The sequence below is a fragment of the Lissotriton vulgaris genome, chromosome 4_1 (assembly GCF_964263255.1).
Source record: "Lissotriton vulgaris chromosome 4_1, aLisVul1.2, whole genome shotgun sequence".
NCBI lineage: Eukaryota > Metazoa > Chordata > Amphibia > Caudata > Salamandridae > Lissotriton > Lissotriton vulgaris.
In genome coordinates, this window is record NC_141691.1 from 774000521 (window position 1) to 774028156 (window position 27636).

The 27636-nt window shown below is 45.1% G+C and overlaps 1 protein-coding gene across 3 annotated transcripts in view; it reads left to right on the plus strand.

Annotated features, from left to right (window-relative positions):
• NUP153 (nucleoporin 153) overlaps positions 1 to 27636 on the plus strand; it is a 442622-nt gene that overhangs the window by 340601 nt on the left and 74385 nt on the right. For all 3 annotated transcript variants that reach the window (XM_086965112.1, XM_086965111.1, XM_086965113.1), the window contains exons 11-12: positions 2169 to 2280; positions 23724 to 23858. In XM_086965112.1, the coding sequence (XP_086821238.1) occupies positions 2169 to 2280; positions 23724 to 23858 (247 nt within the window). The remainder of the gene's footprint in view (positions 1 to 2168; positions 2281 to 23723; positions 23859 to 27636) is intronic.

The following is a 27636-nucleotide window of genomic DNA, read 5'->3' on the forward strand; positions in this document are numbered from 1 at the left end:
TCCACCCAGAGCCAGAGAGCCTCTGTCTAGCGGCATGGCTCCTGAAGACATTTTGCACACCTGAAACTTCCAGAGAGCACACTGCTGGTGGTACGAGAGGCAAGAAGGCCTACCACACATAGGTGCTACGTGGCATAGTGGAAAAGATTCACACGATGGTGTATCAAGGAAAAAGTGCACAAGAAGATGACCAAGAAATTGACTGTGCTAAAACATTTCACACCAACTCAAATCAAACCTAAGTTCCACCTCGCTGAGAGTACACCTAGCAGCGATAGTAGCCTACACAAGAGGAGAGACAGGAAAGAGCTGCTTTACATCACAAGTAGTAAAAAGATTCCTGGAAGGGGCTAAAAGGAAAGCACCGCCCAAAAGGATGCCACCACCTGCCTGGAACCTTAATGTAGTCCTGAGAGCTTATGAAGGCACCTTTCGAACCCATCCATAAGGCCTCACTACAAATGCTCACAATGAAGACAGCCTTTCTAGTGGCAGTCACCTCGCTACGCAGGGTAAGCAAACTGCAAGCACTAACGCTACAAAAACCTTACATCCAAATACACAATGACAGGGTTGTGATGAGAACTGACCCACACTTTATGCCAAAGGTGGTGTCAAGGTTTCACATGAACCAGACAATACAAATGCCAAGCTTCTTTCAGAAACCATCCACAAGCGCAGAGAGGGCACTGCACACTCTGGACGCTAGGAGGGCAGTAATGCATTACATGGAAAGAACTCAAAAGCACAGAAAAACAAAGCAGTTCTTTGTGTCCTTCGCAAGCAGTTTCCTGGGTAGACCAGTAGCAAAGGGCACCACGATGGACCGCACAAACAGTACAATTCTGCCACAAGCAGGCAAGTCAAGAACTAGCAGAGGGGGCACAAGCCCACTCTACCAGGAAAAAGGGAGCAACAGTAGCCTTCCTGGCTAACACACCCATCCAAGACATATGCCTGGCGGCAACATGGGCTTCAGTGCACACGTTCACTAAGCACTACTGCGTGGATATACAAATGAACAAGGAAGCACAAGTAGGACAGAAAGTGCTTCAACATATATTCAACAACCAACGCTCATCTTCCACCCAGCCGCCACAAACATAACAAACCGCTACTAAGTCTATGCACAGCATAGTGAATACAGAAAGATTCACGCTGCAAAAGGAATAGTTTCTTACCTGTCGGTGTAGTTTTGCACTTATAAAGACACATAATATTAATGATTTTAAGGTAGCCTTTCACATGTTATATCAAGAGGGAACTGTTCACGTAGGCACTCATTTAGAATGGCAGTGCAAGCCCATAGCTTTAAGAATACCAATTAATTGATTATACTGCTAAGAGTTGTGATTGCACTGAAGGCAAATATCCTTTTTGAAAGATTGTTTCTATGTATTGCATATTACTATGTATGTAATTGTTTTTATTCTATGTCTGTGCTTTTATGGATACTTTGTGTACCCAAATAAAGGTACTGAGCTGAACACTGATAATCCTTATGGACTTTCAAGATACTGGCTATACATGCTCCATGGTTTCTGGTCACGTCGTTTGATGGTAGTGTACTAGTAATAGGGAGCATTCACACTGGGAGTAACAGAGTGACCATTAAGTTATCTTTCTGAATGGAGAATATTTGAAACCACCTATTTATTTTAAAGACGTTTTGGAATGAGGGTGATAAGAGGTAGTACAACGCATGATTACTCCTGCTTTTTGGATCACACTTGAGGTTGTTAATAATGCAATACTTCAATCATATGGTACGGTTTCTGGTTGCTGCCCATTAGTTGATTTGAGCCACTGCAAACAAGGATTTCAAAACAAACCTGAAGTGATGGATATTATCCTGTCTGTAAGAAATCTAAGATACTTTCTTTTGAAAGTCTAAGCAGGTGTGTAAATATTGACTGAGCAGTTAATTAGCTGTATCAGTGAGGATTTTCTCTCCACAGCAATTGAGTGTTGAACATAGCTGGCCTTTCTGTAGGACCAGAAATGTTTAAGTGTCTGTAAATTGACAACAGGAACTAAGAAAGCCAATCTGCAAAGCCTACTTAAGCATTAATAACACTTAGATAGCAAATGAGATTCCAAGGTTGAGTTCACACAATATGCTGTTTTAACTTCTTTCTCCTAAATGTGCAATTTCTTTTTACTTGCAGTTTTTCTTATCCAAAATCCAGCACTCCTGCAGCAAATGGACTTTCTTCGGGTGGTGGCAAGATGAGACGAGAAAGAGGTGCACATTATACCAAGTGTGTACAAGATGGAGAGGTAAGATAATGCATGTATGAAGGTGATGTCTGCAGAGCACTTTCTAGGGGTTCATTGTCTGCTGTTTATAAAAGCCAGGTACGTAACAATCACTGATTTTTAGTAGGGATGCTGTAAGAAGCTATTGATACCCTCTGACATTCTCAGAGAAATATTGGTTGACTTGTGATATTTCTTCACATCATAATTGTCATGTAATAAATAACTTTACAATCTGCAGATTAATATTCATATGAATTTCGGTGTGATTATTTACATTGATTCTAAGTTGCTGCTATAAAAAAGCCACAATCTTGATATTTGTAATATATTCTTGAAACAATTTGTGACTTTACCAGAAACTAATATTGTTTGATTACGATGACAGAGGAGCCTCTTTAAAATGTGTGCTGTCAGGATAATTTATTTGATATTTTCTGTTTTCTTGTCAGTAGTGGGTCTACGTACCTTTTTAAAGCGGAGATGCAAATCTTAGACTATCATATTAAAGTTGTGTGGTAGAGACTTATTTTTCCTGTTTTAAATTAGGACATAGACCGAAATTGTTATTGACACTATTTGTTCTCTTAGAAGGGCTTTGTAGTCCATGAGTGGTAATGAGGTAATTGTACATTATACAGCCTGACACTATTTTTTTTAATTGTTTTTGTGGATGGTCTTTACCAAGGGGGTGTGTGTAAAGGACCAGTATGTTCGAGGCATATGAGCTGTAGATTGTATACTTTAGCATAGATCGCCATCTGGTGTTGTGCTCGGATGTTTGCAGTTTGTTTTTGTCAAAGAAGTCTTTGTTAGTCACGAGATAGGTGACTCCTCCTTATGGTGACAGTGCGCATGAGCATTGACTCCATCCCCAGATTATTTTTTTCTGCCATCAGGTTCGGATGTGACTTGCTACGTTCCGGGTGGTGGTGTTATCGAAACCCCCTTCGACAAGCAATCACTTACTACTCGACGGTATTGTCTTGATTGCGTTCCCCCATTTCGACAAGCATCTTCTACAATCGAAAAAACTTCGATAACCTTCAAGGCGGGCCGTTGGGCCTTCCCGCGCCGTTCTCTACGGAAGTCGATGGAATGGACTCCTTCAAGAAATGTCCCCAGTGTGGTGCTAAATTCCCACACTCTGACCTACACCCAGTGTGCAATCTTTGCCTCTCTCCAGAACACCGAGAGGATACCTGTGAGGCTTGCCTATCTTTCAAGTCCAAGAAGACCATTCCTTATAGTCTGGCTCGACGCCACGAAATGTCCTTTGGAAGCTGCTCGATTCTGGACATCTTCCATCCAGGCCCGACAGCCTTCCGGAGCAAGCCCAGGAGGAACCGGTCTCAGTCTCCGTCTCCACAGATGACTCCCGACGCCAAAGACTAAGTCACCTCAGCTCAACGAACCGTGAGTACTGAGACCCCTGCCCGGCCCAAACCCATACCAAAGGGGACAGGTCCATGCCGGTCAAACATTTCAAATGCCCCGGGCCCGGCTATAAAAATGAGGCTAGCCTTCTGGCTCGGGCTCGAGCCAACCACACTCCGGCCTGAGAAAACACCTCTGGCACTGAAGTCCAAGCCCTCCGATACACCTCGCCCTCCTCCATTGGCACCGGAGAACCCACCGGCACCGAAATAGTCAAAAGATAAACCCTCTGCATCAAAGCAAAAAGAGAACTTCCGACACCCAAAACGGCGGTGCCGAACCAATCCAAGGATAAACCTTCAAAATTACAGAGCAGAAACTACCTCCACCGAAATCTTCAAAGTGGGAATAATCTTCCAAACCATATACTGTCCCTATGCCTAAACAGTCTAAGACTCCTCATAGGGAGAAATCTTCGGCACCGAAAAACAAAACCGTATCCGAATAACTTTTTGTACCGGATCCAAAACAAAAAACTATTTATATTCATCCAAAGACTTGTCATTTTCTCTCCGTATAGCCTAAAAAGAGGTAACTGGACCATTTGCAAGACTCGCCAGTTCCTGCTAAAATAAATGGACATGGGTACAAACACCTCTCCACCCCCTACACCTTCTCCTCCGCCTATTGATCCCAATTTACTGATCTCACCAGAACACACTTTTCCACGTTTACAACCAGAAGATAGTGATGATGGAGACTGGGACGGACATGGGGATGATAATATAGTCCCACAACAAGATGATGATCTCCAACAAGAGCCAGATCCATGGACAGACAATAATACAGATCCTGACTTAACATACCCAGATCTTTATCCCTCTAAGCCATCCCCACCAGACGATAATGTAGTTTTTGCCTAACTAATCAATAGTGCAGCAACATATCACAGAGTACATTTACATTCAGACCCTGTAAAGGAGGATTTTCTCTTAACTTTTGCTCAGCCCCAAAAAAACCTCACACGTCCTACCAATGTTGAAAGGTCTAATTAAACATGCACCAAAGATGTTTAAAGACACTGTTAGGATTAGGGTTCTTAATCCAAGGATAGACAAAAAATACAAAGCAGCTCCCAGTGACCCCATACACATTAAGGATGAAGGGTCAGCTTCCTTTAGATTCCCTGGTGGTAGCTAATGCACATAAAAGGACCGAGTTTTAGGTGACACCCCGTCCCAGGAATCCAAATTATTAGACGCATCAGGCAAAAGTATGGCATCTCTAGCTGCAAACTATAGGAAAATAGTCAACTCACAAGCCCTCTTGGCAAGGTATGATAGGGGGCACTATGATCTGGATAAGCTCATTCAACACCTACCAGAACAATACATGGACAAGGCCATTTACCTCATACAGGAAGGCAAATTAATCAAAAACGCATCAATCAAATTTTACATCGGACACAGCGTCCCGCTCAATCAGTACTAGCATATTGTTAAGCAGGCATGCTTGGCTCAGGATATCTGAATTTAAACAAGAGGTGCAATCCATTATCTTTAATCAACGCTTCAACCAAGAACACCTATTTGGCCCAGTCGTAGACACATCTTTAGAAAAGATTAAAAAGAACACGGAAACTGCCAAGTCTATGGGAGCCTTGCAGTACATTATTCTAGAGGCTCCTTTCAACGCTCCTTTTATAGGGCTGGCTCCAAAACCAACACACCCAGAGCACTCATCCTACAAAAGCCCAAATCAGAGGTCCTTTTCCAAAGGATACTTTAGGGGAGGTTACAAAGGTAACCACAACAACAGCAGAGGCCAGGGTAACAACACCAGCAGCTCCCCTACCACCAAGCAGTGACTTCTCTGTGCTTCCCCCGTTCATTTCACACCTGTCTGGGGACGCCTTTCAGTTTTCCTACCTGTCTGGAATTCAGATTATCCAGTATGGTTGCTGCCTGGAACTCTCAGCCAGTCCCCCACATATTCACCCCAAACACCATCCAATGTCTGCAGAACATTTGACTCTACTCAAACAGGAAATTCTCTCTCCTGCGCAAAAATGCACTAGAACCAGTTCCCTTAGCCCAACAGGGCACAGGGGTTTATTCACTCTACTTTCTGATTCCAAAAAAGGTTGGCTCTCTCAGGCCAATATTGGAACTCAGACCTCCAAACTTCTAGATCAAATCAGACCACTTCCACATGGTCACTCTCCAACAGGTACTCCCACTACTTCAACAAAGCAACTTCCTCTCCACTCTGGATCTGAAAGACTCCTACTTTCATATTCCTATTCATCCCTCTCACAAAAAGTATCTCAGGTTCATGGTGGACGGACAACATTATTAATTCAAAGTCCTTCCATTCAGAGTAACCACGGCACCCAGAGTCTTCACCAAATGCCTCGCAGTGGTAGTGGCTCACTTAAGAAGGCAAAACATCCATGTGTTCCCTTATCTAGACGACTGGCTCATAAAAGCCAAATCTCAAAACAGTTGTTTACAGCGCACACACAAAACTATCCATTAACTTCACAACTTATGTTTCACTTTCAACCCCAACAAGTCTCACCTTCAGCCATCCAATATACAAAAGTATCTAGGGGCTACTCTAGACACCTCCAAAAGCTCTAGCATACCCAATACCAGCAGGATTCACTCCATGCAGGCTCTAATATTACAATTTCAGCCTCAACACTCATTGCCAGCTCGAGTGTTTATGCAGTTAATCCCTTATGCAAGACTCCGGCTTCACCCCTTGCAGGAATGCTTGACACATCATTTGAACTAGGCTCATGGTCAGCTGACGGATCTGGTGTTGAAGGGCCGCACACATAGCTCTCTGCAGTGGTGGGAAGCACAAAACCTTTCCAAAGGGCTGCCGTTCCTCGACTGTTCAGGACTTATGGACCCCCTCGCAGAAACAACTCCACATAAATCACCTTGAGTTACTAGCAATCTTTTTAGCACTAAAGTCTTTCCAACTTCTCCTACTAGGCAAAGCTGTCCTAATACGTACAGACATCATGACAGTGATGTATTGCATTCAAAAACAGGGAGGGACGCACTCCAACTTTCACGCCTAGCCCAAACTATATGGAGATGGGCTATTCCTCAAAAGATATACCTACTTGCGGAACATCTCCCGGTAATACACCATCAGATTGCGGATCTGCTCAGTCGACATACACAACATATCCACGAATGGAAACTTCATCCTCAAGTTCTTCTTCAATTCTTTGAAATGTGGCGACACTCAGACATAGACCTGTACACACACATCACAACAGAAAATGCCCAAACTTTGCCTTCAGGTATCCACACCCATTGTTCAAATGCAATGCGCTATGGATGAACTGGTCAGGAAAATTTGCTTACGCGGAAACTCAAACAGCATTCCCTCACAATGATCCTAGTTGCTCCAACATGGGCCTGACAACCATGGTTCACACCCCTCTTAAAACTATCAATAGTTCCGCATCAAAAGCTAGGCCTCTCAACCAAACTTCTCTGTACAGAACCATGGAGAAATAAGACATCCAGATCCCAATCAACTTAATCTTGCTATCTGGCTTCTGAGGTCCTAGAGTTTGGGTACCTCAGTCTCCCAAACTCTCAATGGGAGCTCAGAGGGAAAATAGGACTGGGTCGCCCTCCACTCAAACATAGACCTACAACAAAAGACCCTGTCCAACGGACGTCAACATGTATCGGTGACTGAAAGAATAGAGCAGTCTACATGTACTGATATCTATTACTGTCCTCTGCAATTTATGAGGGGACAATTCACTGCACTATGCCCAAGTTTACGTTAAAAAAGACCATCTTCCTTGACGGATACACAGAACAACAAGTACTCTGACCCTTCTAAGTCAATAACAGAGATCCACACCAACAATGTTGGACCAAATTCTGCTTAGAAAAAATGTGCGAGAAACAAGTGACACCTCACGGAAACGCCACCAACGGGGTAACTGATATGTAATTTCCAGACAAGCCCCTGTCTCATCATCGGTAGTCACTTGATTCTCAAAGAAAGTAGAAAGAAAGTGTCCAAAACAAAACACCAAAAACGTGTAACAAACCGTGGAAAGCAGAGGCATCTGCTAGTGACAAACACACAACATAAATAAGTGCATAAAACACAGCATCCAGTTCCCGTAACCAACTTTATTCATAGGGAAATGAGTGTATGCTGCGCATATAAAAAGGCTGGTAGCTATTCATGCATACCATTACCTATTGCCAATGCCGACATGTTTTACTGCCATATCAATTTTAGCAGTTTCATCAGGGCTGCACTATATGCTGCCACTCCACTCTTGGACACTCGTTCTGTGTTAACTGCCAAGGAAAACAGGCACATAAAACCAGTTAAAAGCATGTAAACAAACCTATTGGTAGCCGTATGTATAGTGTGTCATATATAACCATTGTTTACCCAGAGTCAGCCTAGTTGCTCATACCAGCCGCCCAGGGGTTGAGAAGAATGCAGTACTCCAAACGTGAGTTCTTGCCTTCACTTAGCTTTAAGCTTTCTGATGGTATAAACAAACAACATTTTTACACCTGTATAGAGAAATTACAAGCCTGTCTCATTGTTGGGAGGCTAAAAGAACACTCTTTCAAGTCCTTGAGATGGAACCATCCATACATACTGTATTGTTAATTCTGCTAAGAATTCAAAAAGTGCAGCGCAGGAGCGCACAGCCATACTGAACATTCGTACTACTTCAAGTATAACAAAGAAGGGGCTCTGGTAATAGCCTCTGACCGTCGCCTATACAAGCTCAAAAGGGAAAGTCAAACAACCTTACTCTTAGGGTAAACAGCCCTCAAATTTTCGTAAAGCGATACTCCACGTTTTATGGAGGGCCAAACCCTCTCCCTGCCCAATGTTCCTGGTTAATACCAACTCCAGGACTCCGTCCTTTTACATACTCCCTAAAATCCACAAATAGCTACCAGCCTTTTTATATTTGCAGCATACACATTTCCCTATGAATAAAGTTGGTTAAGGGAACTGGATGCTGTGTTTTATGCATTTATGTTGTGTGTTTGTCACTAGCAGATGCCTCTGCTTTCCACTGTTTGTTACACGTTTTTGGTTTTGTTTTGGACACTTTCTTTCTACTTTCTTTGAGAATCAAGTGACTACCGATGATGAGACAGGGGCTTGTCTGGAAATTACATACCAGTTACCCCGCTGGTGGTGTTTCCGTGAGGTGTCACTTGTTTCTCGCACATTTTTTCTAAGCAGAATTTGGTCCAACATTGTTGGTGTGGATCTCTGTTATTGACTTAGAAGGGTCAGAGTACTTGTTGTTCTGTGTATCTGTCAAGGAAGATGGGCCTTTTTTAACGTAAACTTGGGCGTAGTGCAGTGAATTGCCCCCTCATAAATTGCAGAGGACAGGAATAGGTATCAGTACATATAGACTGCTCTATTCTTTCAGTCACCGGTACATGTTGACGTCCGTTGGACAGGGTCTTTTGTTGCAGGTCTACCTCAATCTCCCACCAGATTGTATGAATTACATCAAAGAAGCTAGATGTACTACCACAAGAGCATGCTATGCAGCAAAGTGGAAGCGCTTTGGTGTTTGTTGTACACATAACGAGATCAACCCACTAGATGCTTCCATTCAAAACATCTGTTATCTCTTGCATCTACAACAATGTAATTTGGCATATACAAATATATGGCTTCATCTAGCTGCAATAGCCTCTTACCCCCCAAACAAACACTTGTCTTTATTCGATTTCCTGCTATCAAAGCATTTATGAAAGGACTTACAATAATAATTCCCCCTAGAGTTCCAACTTCCCCAGTCTGGAATCTCTATATTGTCCTTACCAGGCTCATGGGTTCCCCATTGGAACCTATACTCAAATGTGAGTTACAGTTCCTCACTTGGAAGGTAGCCTTCCTTGTAGCTATCACATCCCTCAGAAGAGTTCGTGAACTCCAGGCATTAACCATACAAGAACCATTTTTGCAAATGCATCATAGCAAAGTGGTTCTTAGACCTAACCTAAAATTTCTACCAAAGGTAGTTTCTGCCTTCCACCTTAACCAGTCTGTTAAACTCAGTTTTTTCCCCTCAACCAGACTCAGTGGCAGAACTTGCTCTTCACACACTAGATGTCAAAAGGGCGTTACTATACTACATAGAAAGAACTAAACCTTTTAGAAAGACAAAACAACTCTCACCACCTCACAAGGGCAATCCCATTTGAAAATCAGGAAGTGCAAGGTGGATTGTTAAGTGCATCCAAATATGCTATCTTAAAGCTAAACGCACACTAAACATTCCACCCAGAGCTCAGTCCACACGCAAACTAGAGGCTTCTATGGCTTTCTTAGGCAATATTTCCCTAGATGACATCTGCAAAGCAGCAACTTGGGCTACACCACACACTTTCACTAAACACTATTGTGTAGATGTGCAAGCAAAGCAACAAGCAATTGTTGGCCAGGCTGTATTGAGAACACTTTTTCAAACCACTGCAACGGATACAGGTTGCCACTGCTAAGGAGGAAAATTGCTATATAGTCTATGCTAAAGTATACAATCTACAGTTCGTATGCCTCGAACGGAAAATGCTACTTACCAGTATGCATCTGTTCTTTGCATGTTGAGCTGTAGAGTTGTATACGCCCACCCACCTTCCCGGATACCTTTATCCGTTTGCAGTATTATCTTACTTGGATACATTACACATGAGGATCCTTTTCTACTTTCCTGTTAACTCCATCATTACCCTTCATGGCGAAAAACAATCTGGGGATGGAGTAGATACCCATGTGCACTGTCACCGTAAGGTGGAGTCACCTGTCTTGTTACTAACAAAGACTTCTTCGACAAAAAACAAACTACAAACATTCGAGCCCAACACCAGATGGCAATATGTGCTAAAGTATACAACTCTACATGCCGAGAACAGATGCATACTGGTAAGTAGTATGTTCGAGGCATGTGGGCTGCTGAATTCATATCTGTGCATAGATCGCCGCCTAGTGTTGGGTCCGGATGATTGCACATTGTTGTCCTGGAAGAGTCTTCGAAGTATCACGAGATAGGTGGCTCCTCCCCTGGACTACAGTGCGCATGGGCATCCACTCCATCCTCAGATAGTTTTTTTCCGCCATTGGGTTCAGATGTATATTTGTTACCTCAAGTTCGGAATCGATAAAAAACTTTGTGTTTGGCCAAAAGGCTTTTAGTTATCGTCTGTATTGTCTTTGCGATCGGTGCCCAATACTTGTTCCAGCTCTATCCTCCGAGCCGGACGTCAAGAAGAGTCGCTTGGCTTTTCGGCACTGAAGGCTCGGTCGACGCCAGAGGCCTTATCGAAGATCCATTATGGAACGGAGCCCGTTCAAGAGATGTCCCGTTTGCAACTCCAAGTATCCTCACATCGATGTACACCCGGTGTGCAACAAGTGCCTGTCTCCGGATCACGATGAAGCCAGCTTTATGGCTTGTTCTCGGTTCCGCTCCAAGAAGACAATTCGCCTTCGACGCGCAGCGCGAAAGGAGGCCCAGCAGACGGCACCTGACCCGGTGAACATCTTCGATTCCGAGGAAGATGAGGGAGTCGAGCAGGAAGTTCGAGAGAACCTGTCTGATCCTGCATCGGAGATCGACTCATATTACGACGCAGATGTAGAAATGGTTGATACTGAAGACTTCGTCGACGAGGTAGAAGACGACGAGGCCTTTGGGGCCGTGGAAGATAGCTCGAGCGAGGAGCTAGGCCTAGCCGTTGGTACGGGGGCCGCGGCCAAAACACTCGATAAGGCTCAGGTCGAGGGATCGCCACATGGCCTTACCAGAGATCAAACGCTTGGTTCTAAAGCCTCGCCTCAAGGCCAGCTACGGACATTTCCAAAGAGCCATTGGTTGACCGATCGATATCGAAACCAAAAGCATCGGTGTCTACAAAACCGAAAGCACCGGAAACTAAATAGAAACCAAAAGTACGTATTACTTTGGTCGGATCGAAGACTTCTGAACCATCGGCACCAACAAAACAGAAGAGTGTTATCGACCCGGGGAGGTCGCTAAAGGGTGTCGAGCCGAAAGCCGGGGCACCGAAGAAAATAGTCAAGGATGTCGACCTGAAGAAGTCGGCGCCGAAGGCCGTCGACACAAACAAAGGACTCGAAACTCAGAACGTTCTCGATCCTAAACGTCGACTCGACAAGGCTAAAGGCAGTAAAGACCTCGAGTCCACAACTACCAGTGGCTCTAAAGACCCCGTCGAGTCAACACAGCCATCCGCCTCCTTCTCGAAGCAGGTATCGGACTCGCTGCAACGCATTAAAGAAAAGGCTATTGCTGTCGGACCGAAGGCCACTCCACCCCCAAAGCCGGTCAGTAAGCCTCCAAAGTCGTCGGCACCGATTCAGTTCACACTGCCGCCAAAAGTGGTACCTAAGGGGTTCGCCCCTAAGACGGTCGTCGAAGCGGCCAAAAAGGTGTCCATGGGGCCGAAGCCGACCAAGCATCGACAGCCTCCCCAGATGATCAGTCGAGGCAATTCATTGAGGCTGAGACGGCTAGACTTTCCATTTTCAAGCGAAAGATCGCCCCAGAACAGCCTATGGAGTCATAGGAAATTCCATTGAAGAAAAAGAGGGATTCTGCTATGTCACCTCTTCTTTTTGAACCTATTCAACCACATGGACAAGACACTGCTCCTATTTCACCCACATACTCAGATGTGGATGTAGGGGATGGTGACAATGAGGATTACAGTTATCCTGTAGACACTGACCCAGAAGATCACACTGAACCCTGGACAGACGCTGTTGACCCAGGGGGATCCACAAACTGCCCCGGACAGTCCTGTCTATGCTATTAAAACCTAACCTACAGAAGACACGGCAGCGTTTAATGCACTTATTGAGAGGGCAGCAAAAAATCATGATGTCCAGCTCCATGCTGACACTATTGAAGAGGACTTTTTGTTTGACACCTTCTCAACCTCAGAGAGAACTGTCAAGACTCTACCCATGCTAAAATGTGTCCTGAAACATGCTGGAGACATCTTTAAGGAGACCACAAGGGCAAGGGTGATAAGCCCCAGAATTGAGAAGAAATACAAACCAGCACCTGTGGACCCTACGTATATCCGGGGACAGTTGCCGTTGGACTCTCTAGTTGTTTCCAATGCCCGTAAAAGAGCGAACTCACAAACAACGGGTGATGCTCCTCCCCCTGACAAGGAAGATACAATTCTTGACGTGGAAAGTGGCTTTCCTAATAGCAATCACATCGCTACGACGAGTTAGTGAACTTCAGGCACTAACTATCCAGGAGCCATTCCTACAGATTCACTCCAACAGGGTGGTACTACGCACTAACCCTAAGTTTCTGCCTAAAGTGGTTTCACGGTTCCACATGAATCAAACTATAGAACTGCCTGTGTTCTTCCAGAACCCTGAGTCAGTGGCAGAGAGGATGCTCCACACACTAGACGTCAAAAGAGCACTAATGTACTACATAGATAGGACAAAAGATTTTAGGAAAACAAAACAACTGTTTGTTGCCTTTTCGCCACAACACAAAGGCAACCCCATTTCCAAAGCAGGTGTAGCCAGGTGGATCGATAAGTGCATACAGATTTGCTATCAAAAGGCTAAGCGCACATTAACGGTTCCCCCGAGAGCCCGCTCCACACGCAAGTTGGGGGCCTCCATGACTTTCCTTGGAAACATTCCTTTAGAGGAAATCTGTAGAGCAGCCACATGGTCTACCATACACACATTTACAAAACACTACTGCGTAGATGTGCACTCTAAACAGCAGGCAGCTGGAGGGCAGGCTGTTCTAAAAACACTTTTTCAGACTGCTGCCGCTGGCACGGGCGGCCGCCGCTAATATGGGGACTAATATATATTCTATGCACAGATATGAATTCAGCAGCCCACATGCCTCGAACCGAATATGCTACTTACCAGTATGCATCTGTTCTTGGCATGTAGTGCTGCTGACATTCATATCGACCGCCCTCCTCCCCGGCGCCTGTAGCGGCTGCAGCACTCAGAATTACTCTTAGCATGGTCATCACTTACTGTCTTACACTCCATTTCTGCCACAATGTTGAAAAACAACCTGAGGATGGAGTGGATGCCCATGCGCACTGTAGTCCAGGGGAGGAGCCACCTATCTCGTGATACTTCGAAGGACAACAATGTGCAATCATCTGGACCCAACACTAGGCGGCGATCTATGCACAGATATGAATGTCAGCAGCCCTACATGCCAAGAACAGATGCATTAAGTAGCATATTCGTTTCCTATCATTCTCTAGCTAAGTTTGATGGTGGTATTTACCTAGCCTTAGAGCACCCCCTTGTAGATCATGGCAGTATCTTAGATGAAAATTATGTTGCTATGTTGTAACACAAGACGTTGCAGTTGATAATCCTGATCTTTAAACTGCTCTCTCTCAAAACTCTGGTCCCATTAAATCATTCTCACCCTCTGATAATCTATAATTCCCCATCCTGATTGTTTAAGTGCATATTGTTTAAGGCTTTAGTCGCTCACTAATGTCACAGAGCATCCAGTCTGTATGAAACTATAAAAGTCAAGCACAAAAATTTCTCTTGAATATTTGAGGCAAAGAGCGAAAAAACACAGACTGCTTTTAAAGTACCTCCAGGGCGACTGTCCTGAGTGAACAAGCAGCATCTATGTAGTACTGCAAAGAAACCCCCTCAGAAATCAGTTTAAATCATCTTCATTCAGACAAACTTTGAGTTTGAGGACGATTGGGGCTGGTTCATGATTGTTTCCCGATCATGACCGATTTTCAAATGTGTGGTCCGTTGGGTGGAATTCTACAGCTTTTTAGCTTGATTATGCTTACAGAGTAATAACAATAGATTTATACGGATTCATGTATTTTATCCTCAATCTTTGGTTTGCCCGGAATGGAATAAAAAAATCTCCAATTACAAATGAGTGCTGGTACAAGGAAGAACAACTTCAGCCAAAGACTAATACATTCCTAAATGCTGTCCCTTTGTATGGTTGTCTAATTAGAGAATGTTGAATTAGGGAAGTTTCTGATTTGTGGAGGCTGCTGAAGGTGTATTATCAGACATCTTTAATTCAGTCTCAGAATATCACTGCGAAACAAGATTGACAATGTGATCTTAATGTGTTTGTGATTTTCATATTCCCAGATAGCTGCCTTGCTTCAAACCTAAGCAATCCTGCCGATTTCTCATGGGGACAAATGAGTTGAAATATTAGATGACTAAAATTTCCATTGGTATGCCTTTATATTTGTTGATCTGATTAGCAGGCCAGCAAAGTGAGTATCCAAAACGTTTCAACACTACTTATGACACACCTGACCAGACCTTTAGAGGAAATTATGCTTATTATAAATGCACCCCACGCCAGTTAGTCACCTGCTGACTATGGATAGATTATAACATAAATTCGCTGTGTATATTAAGTTGCTATAAATTGTGATATTTTTCAGGCATCAAGACCTGCCTATTACATTAGAAAGCAACCACTACCCTCTCCTCCTGCTGCAAATTTTACCTCTAAACTTCACCCTGACTCCACCACCACTACCCCAAGGTTTTATCTGTGCCTTGCTGCAGCTTAGCTTTAAATGATAGGAAATATCTTTCCCAAACCTGCTAGAGGGTCGCAAACTTTGGAGAGATTATTAATGCATCTTCACATAGTTATCAGGGCAGTGAAGACCTAACTTCAGGCAGCGTGCCACTATAAGAAAGTGGGATTCTGTTGTAGTACCACCCCTCCCCCACTTTTTGCCAGATTTCTGAGGCACTTTGACTGACTATACCCTGGGTCTGTGCCAATCTGGTCCCCAGGGCCTGTGGTCTTCTCCCTAAACTGTACCATTGTTACCACTATTGGCAACTCTTATCCACCTGCAAGTCCCTTGTAAGGGGTACCTATGGTATCAAGGGCATGATAGCTAGAGATAGGCCTCAGAGGGCTGCAGTATGTATTGTGCCACCCTCCGACACCTCTCACCATAAACATGCACCACTGCCATTGCAGTCTGTGTGTTTTGGTGCAGCTAAAAGTGAAGAGTCAACACATCACATATCCCTGTGTGCCCTGCCTACCGAGCACTGCATGAGGCATAGGTATATCACCAAGGTGCACTATATGCCTTTACTGCATTCTGGGATGTTTGATATCAAACATCTCAGAATAGTAAACCTGCATTGATTCCAGTGTCTTATTTATTATTGCATGCATTCAGGGTTCCCTTCTAGAGGGGACCCCTAAACCAAGCCAACCACTGGTGGGTTCCTGACTGGTGAACACCAGCTTGCCATCATGAGACAAGTTTCTGGGCCCCTGGGGTGGGAGACTTCGATTCCTGGGTCCAGAAATGATGCCTTTCCAGGACGAAGGTGTTCCCACCTCCCACATGTCACGAGGAGCCATCTGTTGTCAGGGGAGCTTCAAAGGCCTTGCCGCCTCTGCAGTGCGACCCCTGGCTTCTCCTGTTATCAGGAACTGACCCCTTTCCTGTCTCTCCCCCCTGTAAAAATTGTAGCAGCCCTGAAGGTGTGCCTGCCTTTGCCAACCTCACCACTCAGGGGAGGCAAGGTGAAGCACTCTTCAATGTCTGCCATCTTGCAGATGGCAAGCACCCTCCAATCAGTGTTAGGGATGGTGCCACTCCCCCGTGTGTCATGGGCACCCCAAGGGTGAAGTCATCCTAAGGTCAGTAGTCCATTGGCTTCTGACCTGAAGACTCCTAAAATGCCCCTTAAATACAGTATTTAGGGGCAGCCCTTAACCCAGAGGGCAGATTCATGCAACCTCCGAAGGATGAAAAGTGGCACAGCTAAGGAGACTGTAGAGAAGACCTGGCTTGGCCCCAGCCCTACCGGCCCGTCTATAGTTTCCAGAGATCTTCCACCAAATGTCGACTTGTCCTGCAGACGCAGACCTCCAGAGCCCCTGGGAGGACTGACTGCCTTCTACAAAAAATGGATCTCCTATGAACAGCAGCTCTGTTAAAAAAAAAAAAATAATAATAATCCCAAGATTCTGAGCCTGCTAAGGACGAAGAAACTTGATGCCTGGAACCACCACTGCACCCCTCTACTGCAGCCAGAGTCCAAGTGGCCCACTGGTCTGAGCGAGGTCCCTCAACGCTCCAGAATCTGAGTCCCAGGACTCCCCGACGTCACCTGCAGCCACAAATTGCACAGCTGGGTTGGAGAAACATTAGACTCCCTGTGCCTGATCAAGCTTTAAACCAGCACCCTCTGCCCAATTTCTGAGCTGCTCTCATGATGTATATATTTTATATATATATATATATTTTTTTATATTTTTATCCACAAGAAATTGCTCCTCTAAAAGCTTCAAAATCAAAACCATTATGGTGCTGTGAAGTTTGTAATGTCAAACTCCCAGCACCATATACTCTTAATAGTATTACTGCACTTACAATATCTAAGAATTGGCTTGGACACTGTAGTGGTACAGGGTCATGCACCTGTACCCGCGCCATTGGTTTAGTGCATCCAGATAGGTGTGGCCAGGGCAGTGTGTTGTAGGCATGGCACACAGGGATGTGTGCCACGTCGACTCTTCACTAAAACACGCAGCCTGCCATGGCAGTGTGTTTTTGTAAAGGTACAGGACCTCTAAGGGTGGCACAATAAGTGCTGCAGCCCTTAGAGCCCTTCCCTGACCACAGTGTCCTTGGTACCTGTAGTACCATTTATAAGGGACTGACAGGTAGCCAAAGAGTGCCAGTTGGGTTTTGTTTCCAATGCAGTTTTAGGGAAAGAACATAGGCCTTGGGTATCTGCTGGGCAGGAACCCAGGGCACATTCAGTCTAAGCACATCAGCAGTTCAGCAAAAAGTGGGGGCAACCATGCAAAAAGAGGGCACTTTCTTACACATGCGACTTGTTAAAATAGTTTTCCTGCAAAAATGTATAAGGCATCCATGCGATGAAGAGAAAGCCAGTAAACCTGTTCCTCTCACAGCCTATTGGCAAGCAGGTAAAGCTTGAGATTTTGCCCCTTAATGATGCCTCTCAAAGGAGGCAGAAAGAGTCCCACCTAGGCCTGATGTTAGGCTGTTAGTCAAACCCTACTGATTTCTTATTTTATTTCAGTGATCCTTCATCATTAGATAATTAGCCCCCTGCAAATCTTTCATTTAATTCTTGTAAAGGCTATCGTTTATGGAGAGGTCATTTTTGTGTTTATTTAGCAACGTTGGACTTAAGGTTTCTACCTGGCATGCTTTACGATCAATGGTGGTGCGTAGCTATGTAGAAAATAATGCAGAATGATATGATTATATCTATGTATTTAGGTAAGTGCATTTCTTTGTACAAAATGTATACTACTTGTTTGAAACTGTATAGATATTCTTTAGGTGTATTTTACTTATTGTTAAAAAAAATCTACATTAATGTATGCTTAACATGTAGACAGTAAACGTGCCAACGGGGGGTTATTTGGCAAAGACAATTGAGTAATTCAGTGATATCCAAAAGTAACATCGTAACTTAATTTGTTCTAGAAAATTAGGGAAAACATAAGACTTTTGAATACATCTCATAATCTGCTGTATATGCTTTTTAGCATGTTATATTGAAATTAAACCTATAGAAATTCAGGGGATTCGGATTAAAAATAAAGATTCTTGCCTAGTACATTGACCATGTGTCTGCAACAGAGCATAAACCTGGAAATTTGACAATGTACTGTTATTCCACGCTCAATTCAATATGAGAATGTCCATCATGGTATTGTAACACACACATTAGAGTGATGAGTGGTCCAAAGGAGCGATTGGTTTGACGTTTCGATCTCCGAAAGAAAATATCCACAAGACCATCTTCAGTACTGTGCTTATGCAAAGATGTACAGAAGAACCCTCTTTGGGTTGGTAAGATGACCAGGCGCCTTAAAGGTAGGAGTCCTTTAGTAGAAGGCTACTAGAGGGATGGGGCTGAGGGATCATCATTTGGGGAAGCGCAGATCTACTTGGATTTCTAGGTGAATGGTGAGAGACAAATTCTCAGATCTTCCTTTGAGTACGAGGTGATCCATTTGTGGGTGCCTCCCTGAATTCCGATGTGGTTGAGTCTGTTGATCAAGATGTGATGGTAGGTGTCAAAAGCAGCTGATGTGTTCAGAAGGATGAAGGCTGCTGTGTAGCCGCTGTCTAGGAGGGCCCGGATGTCATTAATGGCTGTGATTGGCTCGAAATCCGGATTGGGAGGGTTCTAAGATTTTGTGATCCATCTGTTTGGTGAGCTGCTGGTTGATTGGATTCTCGAGAACCTTCGCTGGAAAGGGGAGCAGCTAAGGGCGTTGGCAGTTATTCGGTTCTGCTAGGTCTGCATATAATTTCTTCAGGAGGGGCCTCCTGCGTGTTTCCAGTCCTCAGGGAAGGAGTCCAAGGTGATGGAGGTGTTCAGGACCTTCTTGAGGTCGTCGCCAATAGTCTTGTTTCCGAGTTTGAAGAGATGGTGGGGATAGGGGTCTGGGAGTGCTCCTCTGAATGCACAGCGTTCATGATGGAGATTCTGGCTTAAGTTGTGAGAGGGCCGCGATGGGTGAGCAGGTGTTCAGGGTTAGTGTTCGTGGGTGTGAGCAGGCTGAAGTGACGGGTGGCTGGGGTTTGAAGTTTTCAAAGATGACTGAGATCTTGTTGTGGAAAAAGTCTACCAGGGTGTCACACAGTTCTTGGGAGATGCAGTTCTCGGATGCTGCAGTGTTGGAGAACTCCATCGTAGTGACAGATCTTGCTTTGGTTTATGCTGCCTTCTATGCGGTCTTCTTGATTTCTTTCAGGAGGCGGTGGTAACGGTTGAGTGTTGTTTTGAAGTTGGTATAGTGTTGAGTCTCTTTGCTGATTTGCCACTTCCTTTCAAGTTACTGGCAGTGATGTGCTGGATTTCAGCTCCACGGTGAACTAGCTGGGTCTTCTGGCAGGTCGTTTGGATTCAGCTGGCATTTCGGGGCATTGTCTCAATGCATTCTGTGATCCACTGGGAAAAGTTCTTCGTGGCCTGGTCTGGGTTGGATGTTGTGTCTAGGAGGTGGGAGTTGAGATCGTTGTTCCACTGGTCTTACAGTATATTTTTCCAGTTTCTGCATGTGGTGCTGGGAGGCATGCTGCCAGTGTTGGTAGGTCCTGACATGGTAAAGTGGACACTGTAGTGGTCAACCAGGTGAGCTGTGAGACGTGGTTGTACTTGACTCTGTTACTGGATGTAAAAATGGGGTCGAGCATGTGTCCTGCGATGTGGGTGGGGTCGGTGACAAGTTGTATGAGGCCGATGCTGCTCAAGCGGTCCAGAAGGCAGTTGAGTTTGTGTCGCTGGGGTCGTTGAGGTGGAATTTAAGATCCCTTAGGAAGATGTAGTGCTTGGAGTCCTTAGCAATCGGTGCAGTGAGGTACAGGATGGCGTCGCAAAAGCTGGGGCTTGGTCCTTGTGGTCGGTAGACGAGGGCCCCTCTGGTGTTTTTTTCGGTTGTGTTGAGTTGGAAGTTGAGATGCTCCATTATCTGGTTAGATTCATCTGGGGAGGTCGTGCAGCAGATAGTGTCCTTTTAGATGACAATTCCACCTCTGTGTTCGTTGGTTTGATCCTGGTGTGTTATCTTGTAGCCTTTGTGAGGAAGATGACGTCTGGTGTGAGGGAAGAAATCGTGTCCCAGATCTCCGTGGTGTGTTTGGCGTGCAAATGTGCATTGAGTAGAATGCACTGGAGTTCTCATGGCAATCAGTCGGTATGGTGGACATAGTGGTGTTATCTGTGTCTTTGGCGTTGTTGGTAACTTTGGTGTTGCAGGTGAAGCAGCAGTGCTGGCAGGAGATGTGCTGCAGCAGCTTTTGTCGTCGATGCGCCCAGGATCCAGGGCTCGGAGGTTTGTGTTGGTGTAGCTGCAGGCGGAAGAGAAAGGATTCCTGATGCTGGATATAGACTGGTGCACATTAGCTTTCCTTCGGCGCTACTCCTGCACGCATCCTTGCTGAGACCTCCATATGTATTTATTATGCAATTTGTATCGCGCAAACTAAACCCGAAGGTGTCAAGGCGCCTATCCAAAACAGATCAAAAAGTTTGCAGAGCACCACTACAGGTATGCGCGTGTGAAGAGGTGGGTCTTTAAAGCAGATCTAAAGGCTTGTAGAGTGGGGCGGGACCTTACTTCCAGAGGGAGAGCATTCCACCATTTAGGGGCCAGATTGGAAAAGGCCTTGCCTCCCCATCTTGTCTTCCTGACACGAGGCACAGAAAGTAGAAGTTTATGTGAGGAACGAAGATTCCTGTCGGGGTTGTACTGAGAAAGGATAGATCCAATGCCCGTAGGGCTAGTTTTAGCTAAGGCTTTGTACACCATACACATGGATTTAAAGAGGATACGATCCCCGACGGGAAGCCAATGGAGCTGCTTCCGAGCATCGGTGGCAGAGGCACGTTTGGGCAAGTCGAGAACAAATCTCGCTGCCGCGTTCTGGACCACCTGCAAGCGCTGCAGCTGACTCTTATTCAGTCCAGCATACAGCGCATTGCAGTAGTCCAGACGGGAGCCCAAAAGTGCGACGGCTAGTTGCTTTCTTGCCTGGAGGGACAGATAGGGCCTGATTTTTCTTAGTATGTGGATGATCCCCCAACAGGTCGAACCAGTCCTGTTGACCTGTTGGCACATACTAAGGGTGGGATCAATCATAACCCCCAGATTTTTTGCAGAGGAGGTAGGATCGGGGCAGGCACCCAGTGAGTTCGGCCACCACTCAGCAGACCAGATCTCTTCCTTTCCTCCAGATACCATCACCTCCGTCTTCTTCCCATTCAGTTTCAATGAATTGTGAATCATCCATTGGCCGACTGCCTCCATACAAGATCTAAAATTGGCGGCAGTCGACGTAACTGACTGGGAGAGAGAGAGAGACGAGGATCTTGGTGTCATCCGCGTAGGAAACTACCTCCATCCCGAAAGATCTAATAAGTCTGGCAAGGGGGGTCACATAAATGTTAAAAAGGGTAGGGCTAAGCGCTGACCCTTAAGGGACCCCACATTGCACAGACAGGGATGGAGATAGGAACGGGCCCAGCATTACCCTTTGCTCTCTGTGATCGAGAAAAGAGGAAAGGAGTCCCAGGGCCGACCCCCGGACCCTAATCTCCCTCAGTCAAGATGTTAACACCGAGGGAGATAGGGTATCGAAGGCAGCTGTGAGATCTAAGAGGATCAGGAGGGAGGTCTGTCCCCCATCGACCCTAGTGCGGATGTTATCGAGCACTATGGTGAGGGCAGACTCGGTGCTATGTTCCCTCCTGAATCCATGCTGGGAAAGATCCAAACAGCCAGAGCTCTCCACGAATGCAGCCAGATGTTTATTAAGATGGGCTTCTAACATCTTCGCGGGAGCAGTGAGATGGGGCGAAAGTTTTTTAATACCCCAGGGTCAAGAGAGGACTTCTTGAGCAGAGGTTTTACCACAGCGTTTTTCCACTGCTGGGGAAAAATGCCCTCCTTCATCGCCCTGTTCATGATGTCAACCAGTGGGGGAAGGAGGGATTCTCTGCACTGCTTAAGGATCTTTAGCGGACAGACATCTAGCGGAGAGCCAGATTTAGTTTTGTTAAGCAGGATCTCAAGATCCTGACAAGAGAGAGGAGGAAAGGATTCCAGATCCTGAGGTCGGGATGATTCAGCATCATCAGGCTCCAAGGGAGCGGGCACCGAAGGCACAGCGGTAGAGGATCTTTGAGCTTCCAGGGCAATGTAAATGTCCGCAATTTTGGACTGAAAGAAGGAAGCTATATTGTTGCACAGTTCCTGAGAGGCAACCACAGGGTCTGGGATCTGAAGGGAGGTAAGGGAATCAGCGATCCTGAAAAGCTCTCTAGGAGACGAAAGTGAGGAAGTGAGGGCCGTGAAGTATTCTTGCTTGGTCTTAATCACTTCCAATTTGTAGTTTTTAAGCAAGACCTTATGAGCTTCTCTATCCTTAGGGGCCCAGCTAGAGTGCCATAGGCGTTCCTGTCTCCTTACTTCCTGTCTACGAAGCCTAAGTTGTTCTGAGAACCAGGGAGCTGAGGGTCTTTTCCTGGCATATGTAGTCCTTGGAGGTGGGAAGGGCTTTCAGGAGGTAGGAAGCAGGAAGGGAAGGATGGGAAGAAATGGCAGGAGCAGCGCCTAGCAAAAACAATGAAAACCATGCAGAACAGAGCTGACAGTTTCAGCAAAATCACACTACAAATGAGGAAAACAAAGTTGCACCACCACAGCAGTAACCTGGCGAAGCCTATTATAATTTTGACCTTCTTTTTTTATTCATCGTTTGTATTTGGTTTACCATCTGAAATTTCCACTGTATTAATTGTATTATATGTTCTTTGCCATAATTTTTGACTTTGGATTGTGTTACTAATTTGGAGACATAACAACATTGTGCTTAGGAGAGCTCCTTTGTCTCCCAGCCTGGTCATCTAGAACTGTAGGCCGTCGCCTTTTTGTATCTTCCAGTGTTTTTATTGAATTTGAATGAGTGGATCCTTTAGGATCGGGACGAATGGGACTGAGTATGTGTTGGAGTGACTTTGAATGACTGTGTTGTGTGGGGTTCTGTAATTTTGCCTTATATGTTTGATTTTTGATATAATATCCTTTGAAATCAATTAACTGTGTGTATATATATATATATATATATGAATATTGATTAAAACTTATTCATGGATTTATGTCTAACTTTTGTTTATTGATTGCTTGCTCCTGGGAGGGAGACTGTATTCACAGTGACTTTACTAGCACTTATTGATTAATTGCAGGTGGAGACTTCTCTGTTATTATAATGTTTCTTTTGTGCTCATAATGAGCTACTTTTATGTGGTAAGGAAAGGCTGTGAGTTGAATGATTCACTTTAACTTTATTGATTTAGTGGAGCAGTGAAATGGCCCTTGATATTTTCTTATGCATCAGTTAGTAGGACTGCTCACTGCTTAATGGTTCTGAGTGAGCCATCATATTTGCAGAGTTTTGAAATAACAAATTGTCTTATTGCAGGATATGAATGTACAAGAATTGCCCAACATCGCTTTGCCTATCTGCACTTCTGCCTTGCCCACCTTCAGCTTTGGCACTATTTCCAAGACAACGTCTTCGCCATCTACTCTTGTTGCAAAACCAGCCCTCAATATGGTACTTGTGCATTTATTATAGATGTGTAAAGGCATGCGGTTTATTTGCTGTGCTTTCTACATGTGATCACACTACACATTTGCACACTGCTTTGCCACATTTTAGTACCTTGCTGCCATAGATTAGGCTTATATGAAAAATATTGAAAGAAGTATTAGGATAAATTAGTATATCATTACTTCAGACTAAACGTTCTCAAAAACACTCCAGATTTGAGCAATCCATGTTGCCAACAGTATGACGTACAATATTGCAGCTCTAAGTGTTAGTGGGGAGATGTGTTTTGGAGGTGGGAGATTGTAATCACAGGTACATTTTCGAGATTTTGCAGTAGTTAATATTTGCATTGACATCACACCACTGTGTTCCACTTTAGACACGATGTTTAGTAAGTGAATTGCACTGGATTATTCTTGTTTTTAGGTTTAAATCTTTTTATTTGAAATCTGCACCTGGAAAACAAGTTAGTCAGTGCAAATGTTACATAGCCAACAGCAATCCTAAACGTGGGCGAGGTAAGGAGGATTCCTAATAAAGTGAGCATAGCAGTCCAATATCTTCCTAACCCATGGCAGCATTGACAAACCAGGGGTGTTACATAGTGCCAACCAGGCGAAACTCCCCACTCCCTAAACTCCCCCTCCCCCTCCCTCCCCTCACCCCTTCGTCCAGTGCTCGAATCTGTCCCTTCTAGCTTCTTCTCGCCAGATCTTGACGCATACTTCCTCTGCCCCCCCCCCCCCCCCCCCCTCATGAAGCCTCCCCTTCCGGTCCAGTGAGTCAACAAGCGGAGATACCTTGGGCGTTAAGTTCTCTGAATTCAGTAACCAATAATGAGCGGAACGGTTGCCAAAGCTAGTCCTACTGATCTATGTCCCCGGCGAGAGTAAGTGACATCTTCTCCATCCCCAATACACACCACAGCCGATGAAGCAAACCTGTAGTGGAGGGGACCGTTGTGGTGCGCCAGTGCATTATGATATTTTGTTTTGCAGAGCCTAGGGCGATAGCCATCTGGACGCCAGATGGCTATGTCAGGGGTTTAGGAAGCCCTAGTATAATGTAGGCAGGAAAGCTAGGCAATTCAGAGTGAAAGTGTGTGTCAATATCGTCTATCACCTGTGTCCAGTACGGCTGTACCAGGGGACAGTCCCACAAGATGGGCAGTAGCGTGCTTATGTGTCCACAGCCCCTCCAGCAGTTTTTATCCTTACTGTGGTCCATCTCATTTATCTGTTCCGGGGTGTAGTACCAGTATGTGGTGACCTTAGTTAGTGTCTCTGTAAGTCCGGTGTGGTATGCTGAGTGGCGTGCCCTGTAGGAGATCTGGTCCCATTCTTTATGGCTCAGGGTCCTGCCCAGCTCTCGCTCCCAACATTCCCTGCCCGGGTTATAAAGGTGAGCTGATTGTGGTTGAAGGAATTTATAGAGATCAGATATTAATTTGGTGTCTGAGGTGCGAGACAGGAGCCATCTCTCGTATGGCTGAAAGCGCCTATCTGCTGTCTCCCTCACCTGCAGCTGGAGTGCCCAGTGGCTTACTTGGAGGTAGCGCATCCGCTCCGTCTCGGGGAAGTTGTATTCCTGTCTGAAGAGTGGAAAGGGGAGCACACCATCCGGGCCATAGATGTGACAGAGGCAGCGTCATCCCGCCGATCGCCATATTCTTGTTTTTAATGGTGGCCTGTTTAAAAGTGCTTTAACTTTCCCACGTTTTATTGCTTATCTGGTCAAATACAGGTTTTATAATCTTCTGTCAGAAAAGATCTCGACTTAGGTTCTAAAATCGAGCTTCTGGTCTAGCTGGTCCTGGGCACCTTAGGGCACTCTGTCTCTAAGCTGCATGCATTTCCAGTGTGATTCTTGGACTCTTTTGTTGAGGTTGTCATCCGCCAATCCTTCCAGAACACATGACACTTTCTAGAATCAAAGCTTTTCCTTTTCTTTCTTGGCAGTAATTAATGTAAATTGTTAATCCCTTACTATACTCCTGACACTTTTGGCTCAGTTCATTATTCTTGATAGTAATGCCGGTCATTCCTTTCTGGGGAAAAGAGCTGACTCATTGATTGCTGGGAATACTGCCAATGTAGTACTTCCCACTACTCCTGTCATGGGGAAAACTGTCCTGTTGTGGCCCTGTGCCCAGTCCCATTATGCCCACAGATTTCTTCAAGCAAGAGCTTGAGTTCATATGGTGGGCGTGGAAGGTACTTCATTGGTATGTTAACACCTGCCATCCTCTGTATCATCCCATACAGTTGAATATACCTGATCATATCTCTGGACCGTAGGAAAACACCGAAGATCATATTTTCTCTTCCAATGCGTGAAGTCCATTTTGAGTCCCTTAGAAGAGTAATGGAGGGCTTAGATCTGCGTGTAAATTTTAAAAAATCTTTTATTATGCCATGTGCACCCGGGAAAAGAAAGCTCAACACTATACATATAGGGACAGACAAATTAGAATCTATAACTACATTCCCGTACTTAGGGTTGGTTTTCGCTGCGAACGGCTCATGGAGTGGGCATTCGGCCCACGCTATGGGCAAGTTCTCAAAAGCCACCAATTCTATTTTGAGCTTGTCCCGCCCAAAGAAAATAGGTGCCACCAGAGCTATTTTAAAATGTTTTAGGTTACAGTGCCTACACGTAGCTACATATGGGGCTGAGGTCTGGGGATTGGGAAAAAATCCAAGTATCCAGCGAGAAGGTCGATTCTGCAGAAAAATACTGGGTGCCCCAATCTCATCTTCCGAATGTATTTGCCATGGGGAACTAAACCTCCCCTATGTATGTGATTTTATTAGAACTAGACCAGCTCTATTCTGGATTAGGATCTAGAGGAATAATTCTGCCATTTTAACGCAAAATATTATAAAAGACTGCCTTAAAAGTGACCATGGTATGGCGATCCCCTGGCTTGCGGGAGTCCTAAAAACATTGAGCGCCGTGAACAGGGGAGATCTTTTCTCCGACCCAAGTAGGATTGAACCCAAAGATAAAATTGAGGTCAAACAAGAACTGTATGCACTTTATAACTCTGAACGAATGGAAAGGGAAATCCTCAAATCAACTGTTGTGAGTTATATGAGGAATGATTTATGTAGGAGACCTCTTGCACCATACCTCACCTTACCCATGACTAATTGGGAGAAATCACTGTTGTTTCGGCTGTAATTTGATGCTATTTTGACAGAAGTGCACTATGTTCCAGCTGTACAGGTTCCCGTTTCCCTAAAACTGTACAGTTGTCCCCCCCCCCCAATTGGCAATACCTATAGAACCCCCTGTAAGTCCTTAGTAAATTGTACCCGTGGTGCTAGGGCAGGGAGGATACGGAGGGTCCCTCAGATATTGTGCCTCCCTAGACACCCCTCCGCACACTGATGCAAACTGCCGTTGCAGGCTGCATGACATGGTGCAGAGAAAAATGAAGACACAACATGGCAGACCTCCTTTGTGCCAAGACAGGGTGCATTATATTACATGTGAGGACATATCTGCATGAGCAGATATCCCCCTGTGATGCCCATGTTGATGTTTGGACATTGCCAGTGAACAGGGAATCCATCTTGAGTATATGTACTGGGCACTGGTTATTACGAGTTCCCAAGCTGCATGATTGCTTCACTGAAACCAAAGATATTTGGTAGCAAACTCACGTATTAATAAGTTCACACTGATTCCTCCCCCCTAAAAACCTACAGACTACTAGTCTACTGGGTGACTGGTCCTGACCAGACTGCAACCACAGACTAGTTTCTGAACCCCAGGA